A 12,714-nucleotide genomic window follows, 5' to 3' on the forward strand; every position below is an offset into this window, starting at 1 on the left:
TCAGCAGTGCCACAGGCTGATTGCCTCCATGCCACGCCGCATTGAAAGCAGTCATTTCTGCAAAAGGATTCCAGACCAAGTATTGAGTGCATAACTGAACATAATTATTTGAAGGTTGACTCTTTTTTGTATTAAAAACACTTTTCTTTTATTGGTCGGATGAAATATGCTAATTTTTTGAGATAGGAATTTTGGGTTTTCATGAGTTGTATGCCAAAATCATCAGTATTAAAACAATAAAAGACCTGAAATATTTCAGTTGGTGTGCAATGAATCTAAAATATATGAAAGTTTAATTTTATCATTACATTATGGAAAATAATGAACTTTTTAATCACAATATGCTATTTTTTTTGAGAAGGACCTGTATATATATATATATATATAGAAATGTAAATAAATCAACATATATATATATATATGTATTTCACCAAGAAATCAACCTAAATTCCTCTGAAATGTAAATTTTTTGTGCACTTTTGTGATTTTAGACAACAACATGTATACGAGACTTTTATTTTGGTCTGGTGATGTGACGTCATGAGGCTGCGCCGCACTCCTCCATCTGTTGTGATTCGGATGAAGAAAGGTTTGTGTTTTTACTCCTTTAAAGTGTTTAAATCAATGCATCCAGTTCATGTAATGTTATAGCTTTTACACGCGATTTAAAATGGCTTGAATATTGTGGAATGAAACATTGTAATACTTTATGTAACATTCATAAACGTTATTTGTATGAGTTAAGCATATGCGCACGTGAAAAGGTACGTCTCATTTCGCACAGGCATTTAGGAATGACCAGTACAACATTTCAGATGCTGTGGTACAAGATCGGTCCGCTGGTTAGTAAGGTTATGCCTTTGTTACGATATGTTTGGTTTCCGATTTCGGTTTCAGTGGGCGGAGCATACATGAATATTCACGAGTTTACTGGCGTTGCGTAATATTCGGTTTCTGTGAAAAACTGTTCCCGTGGGTGGAGTTAACATGAATATTCATTAGTTTCCGTGTTGTGGGCGTGTCCTTGAAACAACGCGCAAAGGAATGGAACTGAAAACATCAGTGCACGTTCCTTGTTTAATGGATTCTTTAGAACAGGTAATGAAGTGTCAATGTTAAGCATTGAAGCATTGCAACACTGTCAAAACAATGCGGTTTGTGTAATATGATAAATCGTCTGTAAGCTGTTTTGCTTGATTGATTACAGACACACAGCAAAACAAATAGCGAATAACATATGCTAACCTTGGGTGATATAGTTTCTTATTTTTTGATGCGTTTAGCTTTTTATACATTTCATTTGTGGGGCATTAATTGTTGTTTGAATAGTTTGATTAACTATTACTGCAGTGTGTTCAAAACTATGTTTGAAACTAATATATTTGTTGCCTAATAAATATAAGCTAGATACCCTGTCATTTATCTTAAAATCTTTTTTAGGTTGTATGTAGCCAGTGTTTCTGTTACCTAAATAAGCTACATACTTACTGAGAACCATTTTCCTTGCAGTTAAGATGTTAATATTGCAATCATTCTAATGTGTAATTGATTATATAATATAGTGCATAAACCTTAAAGCATTATTGTTCTGATGCAGTCTTCTTGGACATAGGTCAGCAGCTACTCCAAGAATATTATTTTTACATTTGGATAAGAAATTATATGTCTCATCATCACCAATGATGATTGATTTTGTAATGTTTCCACATATATTGATCATCATGTAAAGTCACTGTCTCGGACTGGATGAGAGAGCTGAAGTCACTGGTACAGTAGTTGATCACTGTATGAACTGGACATACATGGAGGCTGTTCTCATCAAGTGCCAATAAATATCTCAGACACTCACTTAATTTTGTATTCATTCCATATGCATACTTTCATACAACTTTCCTTGTCTTTTCAATTGGAGTTATATTCATAAAGCTATTACTTCTGTACTTATCATAGTAATATTCAATGAATGTAACTAATATGTATGTGATCTACAAACCCGATTCCAAAAAAGTTGGGACACTGTACAAGTTGTGATTAAAAACAGAATGCAATGATGTGGAAGTTTCAAATTTCAATATTTTATTCGGAATACAACATAGATGACATATCAAATGTTTAAACTGAGAAACATGTATCATTTTAAGGGAAAAATAAGTTGATTTTAAAATTTCATGGCATCAACACATCTCAAAAAAGTTGGGACAAGGCCATGTTTACCACATTACGTCATCCCCTCTTCTTTTTATAACAGTCTGCAAACGTCTGGGGACTGAGGAGACCAGTTGCTCAACTGTCTTAGGTCTTCTTTGTCGCATCTTCCTCTTTATGATGCGGCAAATGTTTTCTATGGGTGAAAGATCTGGACTGCAGGCTGGCCATTTCAGTACCCAGATCTAGGGCTGGGCAAAAAATCGCATGTGATTGTCACGCGCATTTCATCAGTAAAGCCGGTTTCCTGATTACCACTAAATCGCCATCACCTGCTTTCAAATGGAGCGGCATTTAATAGACAGAGCTGTAGATCACTGACAAGCTACGCAATATCGCGTTCATTATCGAAGGCAATTCATCTGGATCCTTCTTCTAAACAGCCGTAATGTTGCAATTGATGCAGTATGTGGTCTGGCATTGTCATGTTGGAAAATGCAAGGTCTTCCCTGAAAGAGACGACATCTGGATGGGAGCATATGTTGTTCTAGAACTTGGATATACCTTTCAGCATTGATGGTGCCTTTCCAGATGTGTTAGCTGCCCATGCCACATGCACTCATGCAACCCCATACCATCAGAAATGCAGGCTTCTGAACTGAGCGCTTTAAAGACTTTAAATATAATAAGAATTGTAGTAATTGGAGAAAATATGTAACAGAAGTAAATGTGAATTTAGTGTGACTTTAATTATAATTTTATCTGATATTCAGAATAATTAAAAAAATATATACTGATAGGCTGTGGAGGCTGGTAAAAACTGGTTATTAAAAAAAAATGTAAAAAAAGATTAAAGAAACTGACACAGGATGCTCACACCAAATTTATTAGGCCACAGATACATTTGTAGTGGTTTGTTTCAGGAATAGTTTTGTATACAAACTGTACTAGTCTCCAATGACAACTAGGTAGGCTAATCAAACAAAACTATTAAAAACAAAGCCCCACAAATGAAATATATAAAAAGCGAAATACACCAAATAGTAAAAACTATATTAGGTAAGAATTGTTATTAGCTTGTTGATTGTTTTGCTGTGTGCCTGTAATCAATCAAACAAAACATTACAGAAAATGTATCATATTACACATTGTTTTGGCACTGTTGCAGTTAATGTTGTGATTGTGAACTGTCTAGTTATAAACTATCATACACTGCTGAAAAAAAAGTGAAATTGTCATTGTTGTTGTTGTTGTTGTTTTTTCCCCATGTCTCCAATATATAATATATAAACATTTGTACAAATATACATTTACAAATTAAGATGGTCACAAGTAAAAGTTTAAGGTTCCAATTGCACAGTGAAACCAAGAATCCCAGAACACTTGGATGATTATGTCTACATTGATTTCCAATAGTAGTGCAGATATAGACATGTGAACCAACAACCATTTCAATTATTTATTGTTATATTCTTAAACATATATTCTTAATTAGGCTTTAAACAGCCATTTGTAGTCATGGAGGATGTGATTAATAAAGTAAAGTTTTCCTGAATTTTGAGTATGAATCACTATTGAATTCTTGTTACAAACTAAAAAGATGTATGCACCAAAACAAGACTACAGAGAAAAGGAGAAAAGAAAGTGTGATGTAAACATCCTTGTCGAATCTGCTGTATAAAAATATGACACATAATAAAGCTATTCTAAGATCATGTAAGATATGTAAAATGATAACATATTTCTAAACTTGATTCTGGCATTTGACTCGTGACATTATCATTCAAATGTTTTGGGATTACTATTTTTTATTTTATTTTTCTTCAGATCAGACAGAGCTTTATTGCCAAGTGTGTTTAAACACAAGGAATTTGTCTTACCAGTGCAAAAAAATAATAAATAAATAAAAATACAGACATAGTGCAGACATATATTTTGACATACACATAATAAAATTAAATGTTATGCTACTTTATACACTTCTGTGCTTATGTATTAAAGGAACAGTTTCATCCGTGTGTGGTCTTGGATTCCAGTTCATTTTGTAAATTTAAGTCAAACAGTTTGAACACCAGGATAAATTAAAAATGATTAGTCCACATACAAGTGTGTTTCAGCTGTTGCACTCAAAAGATAACTAATAGCAGACAGTTTTAAACCATTGCAAGCTACAGCACAACAAACTGAAATCAATATATATACAACTAGCTTAAGTTTGCTATGCTTTATCCTTAGATTACATAAAGAATGTCTGCAATCATTCAGTCAGGGACAACTGCACAAAACATGCAAACAAATAGAAAACTATAAAATGTAATTTAGACATGTTTATCCAATGCTTTAAATATATTTAACTTTTTTTTTATATATATTCCATTAAAACAAATTGGTTAAATTATCAGTTCCACGCGCATGTCTGGGTAACGCTTGAATATTTATGCATGCTCCACCCACTGAAACAGAAAATCTCGTAACACCGTCCCATAGCACAGTCACGTGACTTTTTTGATGCACGTGGAGGAATTTATTTACAAAATACGTTTCCATCTCTTGTTATTCGCATGAACCCTTTTTCGCATAAGTCAAAAAGCACCTCAAGCGAGCGTTGAAACTTTTTTTTGTTTTGTGAGTTAAGGGATTTCTTTTCTAAATTTGGTGTTTCCATCACTCATTTCTGATGTGATACTTCTAAATGCACATAAAAACGGTGATGGAAACTAGCTAGTGTTTCGCAAAACGATTAAGTGATTCGAAGTGCAAATGCAACAAACACAATAGTAATAAATAAAACATAAATGCCTAAATATTAAATGCCTGTATAATTTGTGTCCTTTTATTCATTTGTAGTGCTAGTTTTGAGTGTTTTTTCCCCCTTAAACAGGACAAAGTGTCCAAACACAGAAAAATTCCTGGTGAAGCATCTGAGAGCCACGTGACACCATTAGAAAGATGGCGTTTATTAAAGAGGAGAGTGAAGACGTGAAGATTGAAGAAGTATACAGCATTAAACAAGAAGATACTGAGACACAAACAGGTTGGTATTCATTCTCAAAGCTTATTAAAATGTCTAGTTCTACAGAAATGAATTATATTTTTGAAGGATGTCATATCTGCCGTGCAAAGGCAAAAGACTGTAACTTTGTTTTTGGTCGAAAATTAGTTATTGATATTTTTGGGACATTCAAAGTCTCCTTTATCACGTGGATAAGTATCTTGAGTCAATTTCATTGTTTTTTTCCTCCCAAAAATAATGGGTTGTCTTAACAGTAACTTCCAAAAGCCAAAGAGAAACCAAGGCAGAATACCGTATTACACCAGTTACCACTCTTTGACTTAGTTTTTTGGAACACTCAAATTGAGTTACAGTACTCTGCCTTTGTTTAGTTATGCGTCAATATGAAGTTGCTGTGCCGGCCTGGAGTTAAACTGTATTCTGCCTTTGTTTTATTGTCCATTAAAGTCTGCTGTGTTTAAATTACAATGTAACGTGTACTTTCATACATCTGTCAATGAAGCACTTCATTAGACAAACGAATTAGATCACAATCTAACTGCTCCATATAAGCTAACTTTTTGTCTGGTTGTTATAGTCAGGAAAACAATGAATACAGTCATATTATTGTATGTTATAGCCTATGAGATAGCCCATGATCACTAGATTTTATACAGGTGTTAATATAATAATTTTGTAAATGGTGATCAACAACCAAATATTGATAATGTAGAAGTTACTGCCTTTTGCTTGGTGTGACTTCGCACTTTTTGCAGACTATGCAACGGCAGAGAACAGTAACCTCAAAATAGGGGTGAAAATGAAGTTGTTGTTTTTTTTTATGTGGATCATTTTCATTACTAAAGCATCTAATTAACACCTAATCTGACACATAATTGCTAGTGTCCTACCTATAGTCTAAATAATTTGGCTGGACAAATAAAAAAGTAATTTTCCTCAGTTCCACACTCTAGCTAGTTTGCCTTTTTAGGGCAGATATTTGCTTCCGAATTAAAGTGGTGTTATTTGACATGGAGCGGGTTCTCATGTTGAGATCACATGACCAGACAAATACTACAAATGTGTGTGTATAGAAAAGAATCACCCCCTTTAAAATAAAATTGCAGCCTGAAATTGAAGACGGACACAGTTTTCGTTTATCCAGCTGTATTTAATCAGTGTAACTTACAACATCCAAGTAAAAGATATAATACCAAAATGTCAGAAAAAAATTAATATCAAACCAGAATCACTGAGTTGTTAAAAAGGATCTCCCCTCTCCCCTCTTATTGGTTGCGTAGATATGAATGGTGATAGTAGAGCACAAAAGTCACATACACAACACATGGTATATGATTAATGGTCAAAACATAAAGGCCATACATTTGAGCCAACAAAAAAAGAAGCAAACCTGGTTATCTTTGTTGAACTGATTTATTTTAAAAATATTTAGTGGAAGACTTTATTTATATGTATTTTTTATATGCAGTGCTATTATTGATTAGTCTACTGGCACCCGGAATCTGAACATCTAATTTCCTGGGCTTTAAGAAAAATATTTCCAATGCCCTTTTGTACTTGAATTCCTCTGGGCTTGGTCCATTGATGGAGACCCTCAAGCAGGCTGCCAGGTGCTCTCCTTGCAGTCTGTTACGAAGTTCTGATTTGACCTGAAAAAAAAAGGATACGTACAATTACCAAAATGAATGAAAACACAAACTGCATTTAAAGCACACTGTTTGTACTTTATTTTTAGTTAAGATGATTATGCAGTTCATTGTGTACTGTAAGTGCAATGGTTTATATGGTTAATCAGTGGTTCTCAAACCTCTTTTACTTCAAATCCCCCCAACCTTTTCTATTCACAAAACCTTTGAATTCTTGTTTTATTACTTTTACATCCCATGTAATTATTTTTATTTTCATTCAGTGTCCTTTTTTTTTTTTTTTTTACAAGCATACTTTGCAAAAATGCCACTGCAGATATTCTATGCAACTTAAAAGGGGTCATATGATGCAATTTAAATTTTACCTTTCTCTTTGGAGAGTTACAAGCTCTTGGTGAATAAAGAAGATCTGTAAAGTCTCAAAGTCCCAAAGAGATATTCTTTATAAAAGTTAAGTCAACCACTCCTACCTAAGACGGCTCATTCTAACATGCCCCCACATGTAAATTTAACAATGCTTCAACATCCGAATAAAACCTCCCAAATGTTCACGCAAAGAAAGAAGGTGTAACTTTTATTCTTGCTGTTGCCGCTGCTGCCATGTTGTGGAGACGTTGTGTGTTTTTATGTGAAAGCGAAACTACTTTGTTTGGCCTTCCAAAAGATGACACAACTAGAAATGAGTGGTTAAGTTGTATTTACATTACTGTTCCATGACAGTTCAACCCAAATATTCAGATGTGTGCAGCACATTTTATGGAGCATGAGGATTGTTTCCTGAACCTGCAGAGTAGCCTACAATGCATCTGTGGCTCAAAGGCTGTTTTTATAAAGTGGGGCAGTTTCAACTTTGCAAGGACAGTCTGGCGCTTCTGTAAGTAAGTTTATTTTATTTAAAGAATTTGCCGCTGACTATTCAAATGTGAGTTTTGAGCAGTGTAGAGTAGCGCTTGTCGTCTGTTGTTTCTCCGATCACAAATGCAGACATGGTTTTATGTTTACACAGCGCGATACGCTATGCAACGTGTAAAAAGACAGTATAAATCATTATAATCAGTAATTATGTCCCTACTGGATGCAACAAATGCCTCGTTTGTAATGGGTTTTATTGGTTTTGTCTCATTGTGCAGGGAGAGGTCACCACAGTATGGTGAGGGGCGTAACATTTCCGTCACACGACTAAGACATTTGCAAAAACACAACACACTCAAAAACGCGATGCAGATCACATACCCAAAACTATCAGAACTACAAAAATCTAAAAAATCCATAAATATCAGAAAGGCGATGCAGCCAAGTTCAAGGTTCCAGTTCATGCCCGTGGCTGTATATATGTGTCAAAAGTGCAGGAGTGGGGGCAGGGGTCTTACTGACTGAGAGTGACATGATTTGCCAAATCAATGGAGCAAAACACATCGTTAGAAATCTTTGTTATGAGAAGTGTATGAAAATTTTCAGCTCATTTTGAAACTTTGGCGGGACAAATTAGACTGTGGCGGGCCTCGGTCTGGTTAACGTATGGGAAACACTGCCCTAACCCCTAAATCCATTTAAGACCCTAAAACCCTAAACCAACCGCCTTGACCTGACTCCATGTACCTACTATAGTACACAGATCCATTCAGAATGACTTTTATGTAATTATCCTGGTTTTATTTACAATGGTGATGTTTTGGACTGAATGTTTCAATGCATTTGCTTATTGGTTTATTGGACTGAAATCTCAGGCTTAAACAAAACAAAAAAACGGATTGGACTGGGAGACACTGGATTGATGGGAGCGGGGTTCTCCTCCACTTCAAACACAATGAAGAACAGTACATTTGGTGCTTGGCCACTGTTATAAAGGAGAAGTTAAAATAATGAAATATAAAACAACAACAACAAAAAAGATAAAGAAGAAAAACAAAAGCAAACATGGCATGATTAATGACAAATAAAATTCTCTGGTGATTATTTTCATTATCGACTATTACACAAAATCAATAATACTCTGTACTAACTTGGACAGCTGAGCAGTTTTATTCATGTTGTGAGGAAATGTAAAACTGAGTATTATTGGCATTACATTGTGAACTCTAATATACTGTCCCCCCTTTAGGGTCAGCATATACTAGGAGAAAAGCACAGGACCTAATACTGAGCCCTGATGTACTCCATACTTGAGTTTAATGAAATGTCTATTTGTTTACATAAAATATTAGCATTTGGATAGATTTAAGATCTAAACCATGCTAATGCTTATTGACAAATGTCAACATAATTCTCAAGTTGTTCAAAATAATGTTGTGATATGTCAAAAGAGCTTATAGCACTAGAAGTAATCATGATACAATGCAATATATATAACTTTAATAAACGATAGTGCTTAAATCCTGACTGAAATTGTTCACAAGTACCATAGCATAGTGAAGAGCACTCTACTTTTGTAATATTTTAAGGGGAGACACTGCAGGCAAAAACAGTGTTTTTTCATGCACCTGTCAATATTTAGATTTTGGGGCTTTTTTGGCTTTTCATAAGGTGTTTTTTTTTTCAGACTTATGAAAAGAAAACATCCAAAAAACACTGTTAAGTGTTTCTTTTATAGCATTTTATCTATTTGTGTCAACATATTTCAAAAACAATACATATTTTTAAAGACCTTTTTCTCAAAACCAGATCCATAAATCTCCAACTCTGAGCCATATATCTCCACTTCAGTGGCACTTACACACACTAAACTTTACATTTGTATTCCTGTCTATATTCTGAAGGTTTTTTTACAGAGGGATTTGTTCATATATAATTTTCTTGATTCTATACAACATTTTATTCCCCAAAAAATGGTGAAAATATATTGTTTTCTATTTGTTCAAAGTATTTTCTGAATTATGGAGTGACAAAAAGAGATACCCATAATTCCTTCTGTAAAAACATTTGACTCTAATATGTCAAAAAAATTAAACAAGAATTTTGAAACTGACTGTGAAACTGACATCCTGTGTTCAGATTTTTGTACTAGAAATTTATGCAAATTAGCGCATATTTCATTAAATAATGCCTCATTTGCATATTTAAATATAACATTTTAGAAAAATTGTAATACAAAAAATGTTTGCAATTATCAATGTAATCAATCAACTTGGTAAGTAAGGTGATATCTATTAGTTAATTTTTTTTCCCTATTCACCTGCAGTGTCTCGCCTTAACATGAATGGCAGATTCTGGACTGGTCTAGAACAGTAGTTTTCCATCCTGGTCCTGGGGACACACCGCTCTGAACATTGGGTATGTCTCCCTTATCTGATGCACTCAGCTGAGTTTGTGGAGCTCTCACCCAATGAGCTGGTGATGTGAATCAGGTGTGGCAAATAAGGAAGACATACAAAATGAGCAGAGTGGTGGGACCTTAGGACCAGGAGTTAAAACTACTGGTCTATAATAACCCAGTTTTGTTGCATGTTAGTTTTGATGTTTTAATACTTTTATCTTGGTGTTGAGGTCTGTTGCTTTGAGTCATTAAACTGCCATTAACTTGTATTTGTATTTTTTCCGCTTTAGACCTGATGGCACTGAAAGAAGAGAGTCAAGAACTGAAACAGATAGAAGAGAAAGATAATTATGAGAGACATGATTTCATGACTATGGAAAAATCCATACAGACTGAAACAACTTCATCACGAAAAAAAGTTCAGAAGACCAAATCTAACAATAACTTTATCTGTCATCAATGTGGAAAGAGTTGTAATCAAAAACATAACCTTAAAAGCCACATGAAGACTCACACTGGAGAGAAGCCTTTCAAATGCCAACAGTGTGGAAAGTGTTTCACTCACACAGGAAACCTTAATTCCCACATGAGAAGTCACACTGGAGAGAAGCCTTTCACCTGCCAACAGTGTGGAAAGAGTTTTTCATATAAAAAAGACCTTAATTCCCACATGAACGGTCACATTGGAAAGAAGCCATTCGCATGTTATCAGTGTGGAAAGAGTTTCCGACATAAAGTAACTCTTAATTCCCACACAAAGAGAGAACACTCAGGAGAGAACAGTTTTAAATTTCATCATTGTGTAGAGAGTTTCAGTTGTCAAGGAATCCTCAAAACTCATGAGAGACTTCACACTGCAGAGAAGTCTTTTACCTGCAAACAGTGTGGGAAGATCTTCTTATATAAAGCACACCTTGATTCCCACATGAGAAGTCATACTGGAGAGAAGCCTTTTCCCTGCAAACTGTGTGGGAATAGCTTCTCACATAAAGGAAATCTTAAGTCGCACATGAGAATTCACACTGGAGAGAAGCCGTTTCCATGTGATCAGTGTGGAAAAAGTTTCAGACATAAAGCAACCCTTGATTCACACATAAAAAGTCACACTGGAGAGGGTTCTTACACATGCAAACTGTGTGAAAAAAGCTTCGCATATAAAGCTACATTTAATGCCCACATGAGAAGTCACACAGGAGAGAGGCCTTTTACCTGCAAACTGTGTGAGAAGAGCTTCTCAATAAAAGGAAATCTTACGGCTCACATGAAAACTCACACAGGAGAGAAGCCATTCATGTGTGCTCAGTGTGGAAAGAGTTTTACACGTGAAAAAACCCTTACTTGCCACATGAGGCTTCACTCAAGAGAGGACAGTTTTAATTGTCATCAGTGTGGAAAGAGATTCCCAGACAAGAGACGCCTTAGCTGGCATTTAAAAACTCACTCCCGAGAGACGTCTTTCAAATGCAGTGACTGTGGAAAGAGTTTCAGATTTAAAGGAAACCTTAAGATTCACATGAGAATTCACACTGGAGAGAAACCTTTCACCTGCACTCACTGTGGAAAGAGTTTCAGTCAGAACATAACCCTTCAGATTCACACGAGGCTTCACACTGGAGAGAAACCTTTCTCATGTGTTCAGTGTAAGAAGAGTTTCACATATAAAAGAGACCTGAAACGTCATTTGCTAACTCATTCTGGAAAGAAATTGCAGAGCTCTGCAAGTGGAAAGAGAAAAAGGAGCGATTTAAAAAATCCACTTCGCATTCACTCAGGAGGAAGACAATTTAATTGTGGTCAGTGTAACAAAAAATTTATTTTGCCATCACACTTAAAGATACACTTGAAAAGTCATGCAGATGTGAGACCATATTTGTGTTTTTTATGTGGAAAACATTTTAAATGGCTTGGCAGTTTAAAATGGCACCAGAAAATACGTATCTGTGTGAAATTAAAGCTACGTTCACACCGCAGCAGGATGTGGCCCAAATCTGATTGTCCACCTTCATGACCATTTGCATGCTTCACCTCTGTATAATTTGGACTTTTTTGTTTTTATTTTTTGTCTTGTACATACGAATTCTTGTGGCTGTACCTGAGCATCTGCTTTGCTATAGATCAGTTGTTGTTGTTTTTTTGTGAATATGAAATTCATCTTTAAAACTTCGCAGTTTTTAGGCATTCACAAATTAAAATGAAATCTCATAAGTGTCATTATTATTAAATCAGCTGATGTTAATTGTGAAGTTCATTAGTTGTGAAACTCAATAAAATAGTGTCATTATCCAGCTCAATTCAGTTCAAGCTTTTGTTCTTATCCGACGGTGCAGCCTAATTGATAATTTCTGACCACTTAAACCACAACTGAACAGGCCCAAGGTGACAAGGGCAAGGAACACAAACTCAGGTGACAGTAGTGGAGAAAAAACCTTGAGAGAAACCAGGGTAAGTTGGGGGACCAGTTCTCCTCTTGCCTAAATGAACAAATGGAGTGTGATTTAGGATTCAAGGCTGCATCATAAGTCAGACTTTGTGGACTGATATCTAAAATTTGTCATGACAGTTGGAGTTTTCCTTGTGCAGCGTTTAAATAACCAGGGGTTCATTTAGGTTTGAGCCCAACAGAGCTGAGCTCCTCTCTGGATATCTAAATGGGTATT

General features: G+C 35.2%; 1 protein-coding gene across 2 annotated transcripts; it reads left to right on the forward strand.

Annotated features, from left to right (window-relative positions):
* Positions 1 to 514: 514 nt before the first annotated feature.
* On the forward strand, positions 515 to 12,348 carry LOC109104395 (gastrula zinc finger protein XlCGF57.1-like). Of its 2 annotated transcripts, none has more exons than XM_042744386.1 (3): positions 515 to 589; positions 5,027 to 5,179; positions 10,348 to 12,348. In XM_042744386.1, exons 2-3 carry the CDS (start codon positions 5,095 to 5,097, stop codon positions 12,063 to 12,065), a joined length of 1,803 nt encoding a protein of 600 aa, XP_042600320.1. In that variant the 5' UTR covers positions 515 to 589; positions 5,027 to 5,094; the 3' UTR covers positions 12,066 to 12,348. The 2 variants fall into 2 exon arrangements, with proteins under 2 accessions (XP_042600320.1, XP_042600330.1); XM_042744396.1 differs by lacking the exon at positions 515 to 589 and adding an exon at positions 9,983 to 10,074 and having other exon boundaries at positions 5,057 to 5,179.
* Positions 12,349 to 12,714: the final 366 nt, after the last annotated feature.

This window comes from Cyprinus carpio, chromosome A4 (assembly GCF_018340385.1).
Source record: "Cyprinus carpio isolate SPL01 chromosome A4, ASM1834038v1, whole genome shotgun sequence".
Taxonomy (NCBI): domain Eukaryota; kingdom Metazoa; phylum Chordata; class Actinopteri; order Cypriniformes; family Cyprinidae; genus Cyprinus; species Cyprinus carpio.

Bases quoted from the DNA above. Each gene is read 5' to 3' on its own strand.
- LOC109104395 (XM_042744386.1), top strand. From the start codon at position 5,095: ATGGCGTTTATTAAAGAGGAGAGTGAAGACGTGAAGATTGAAGAAGTA. The intron at 5,180-10,347 runs GTTGGTATTCAT...TTTCCGCTTTAG, and splicing joins AGATACTGAGACACAAACAG to ACCTGATGGCACTGAAAGAA.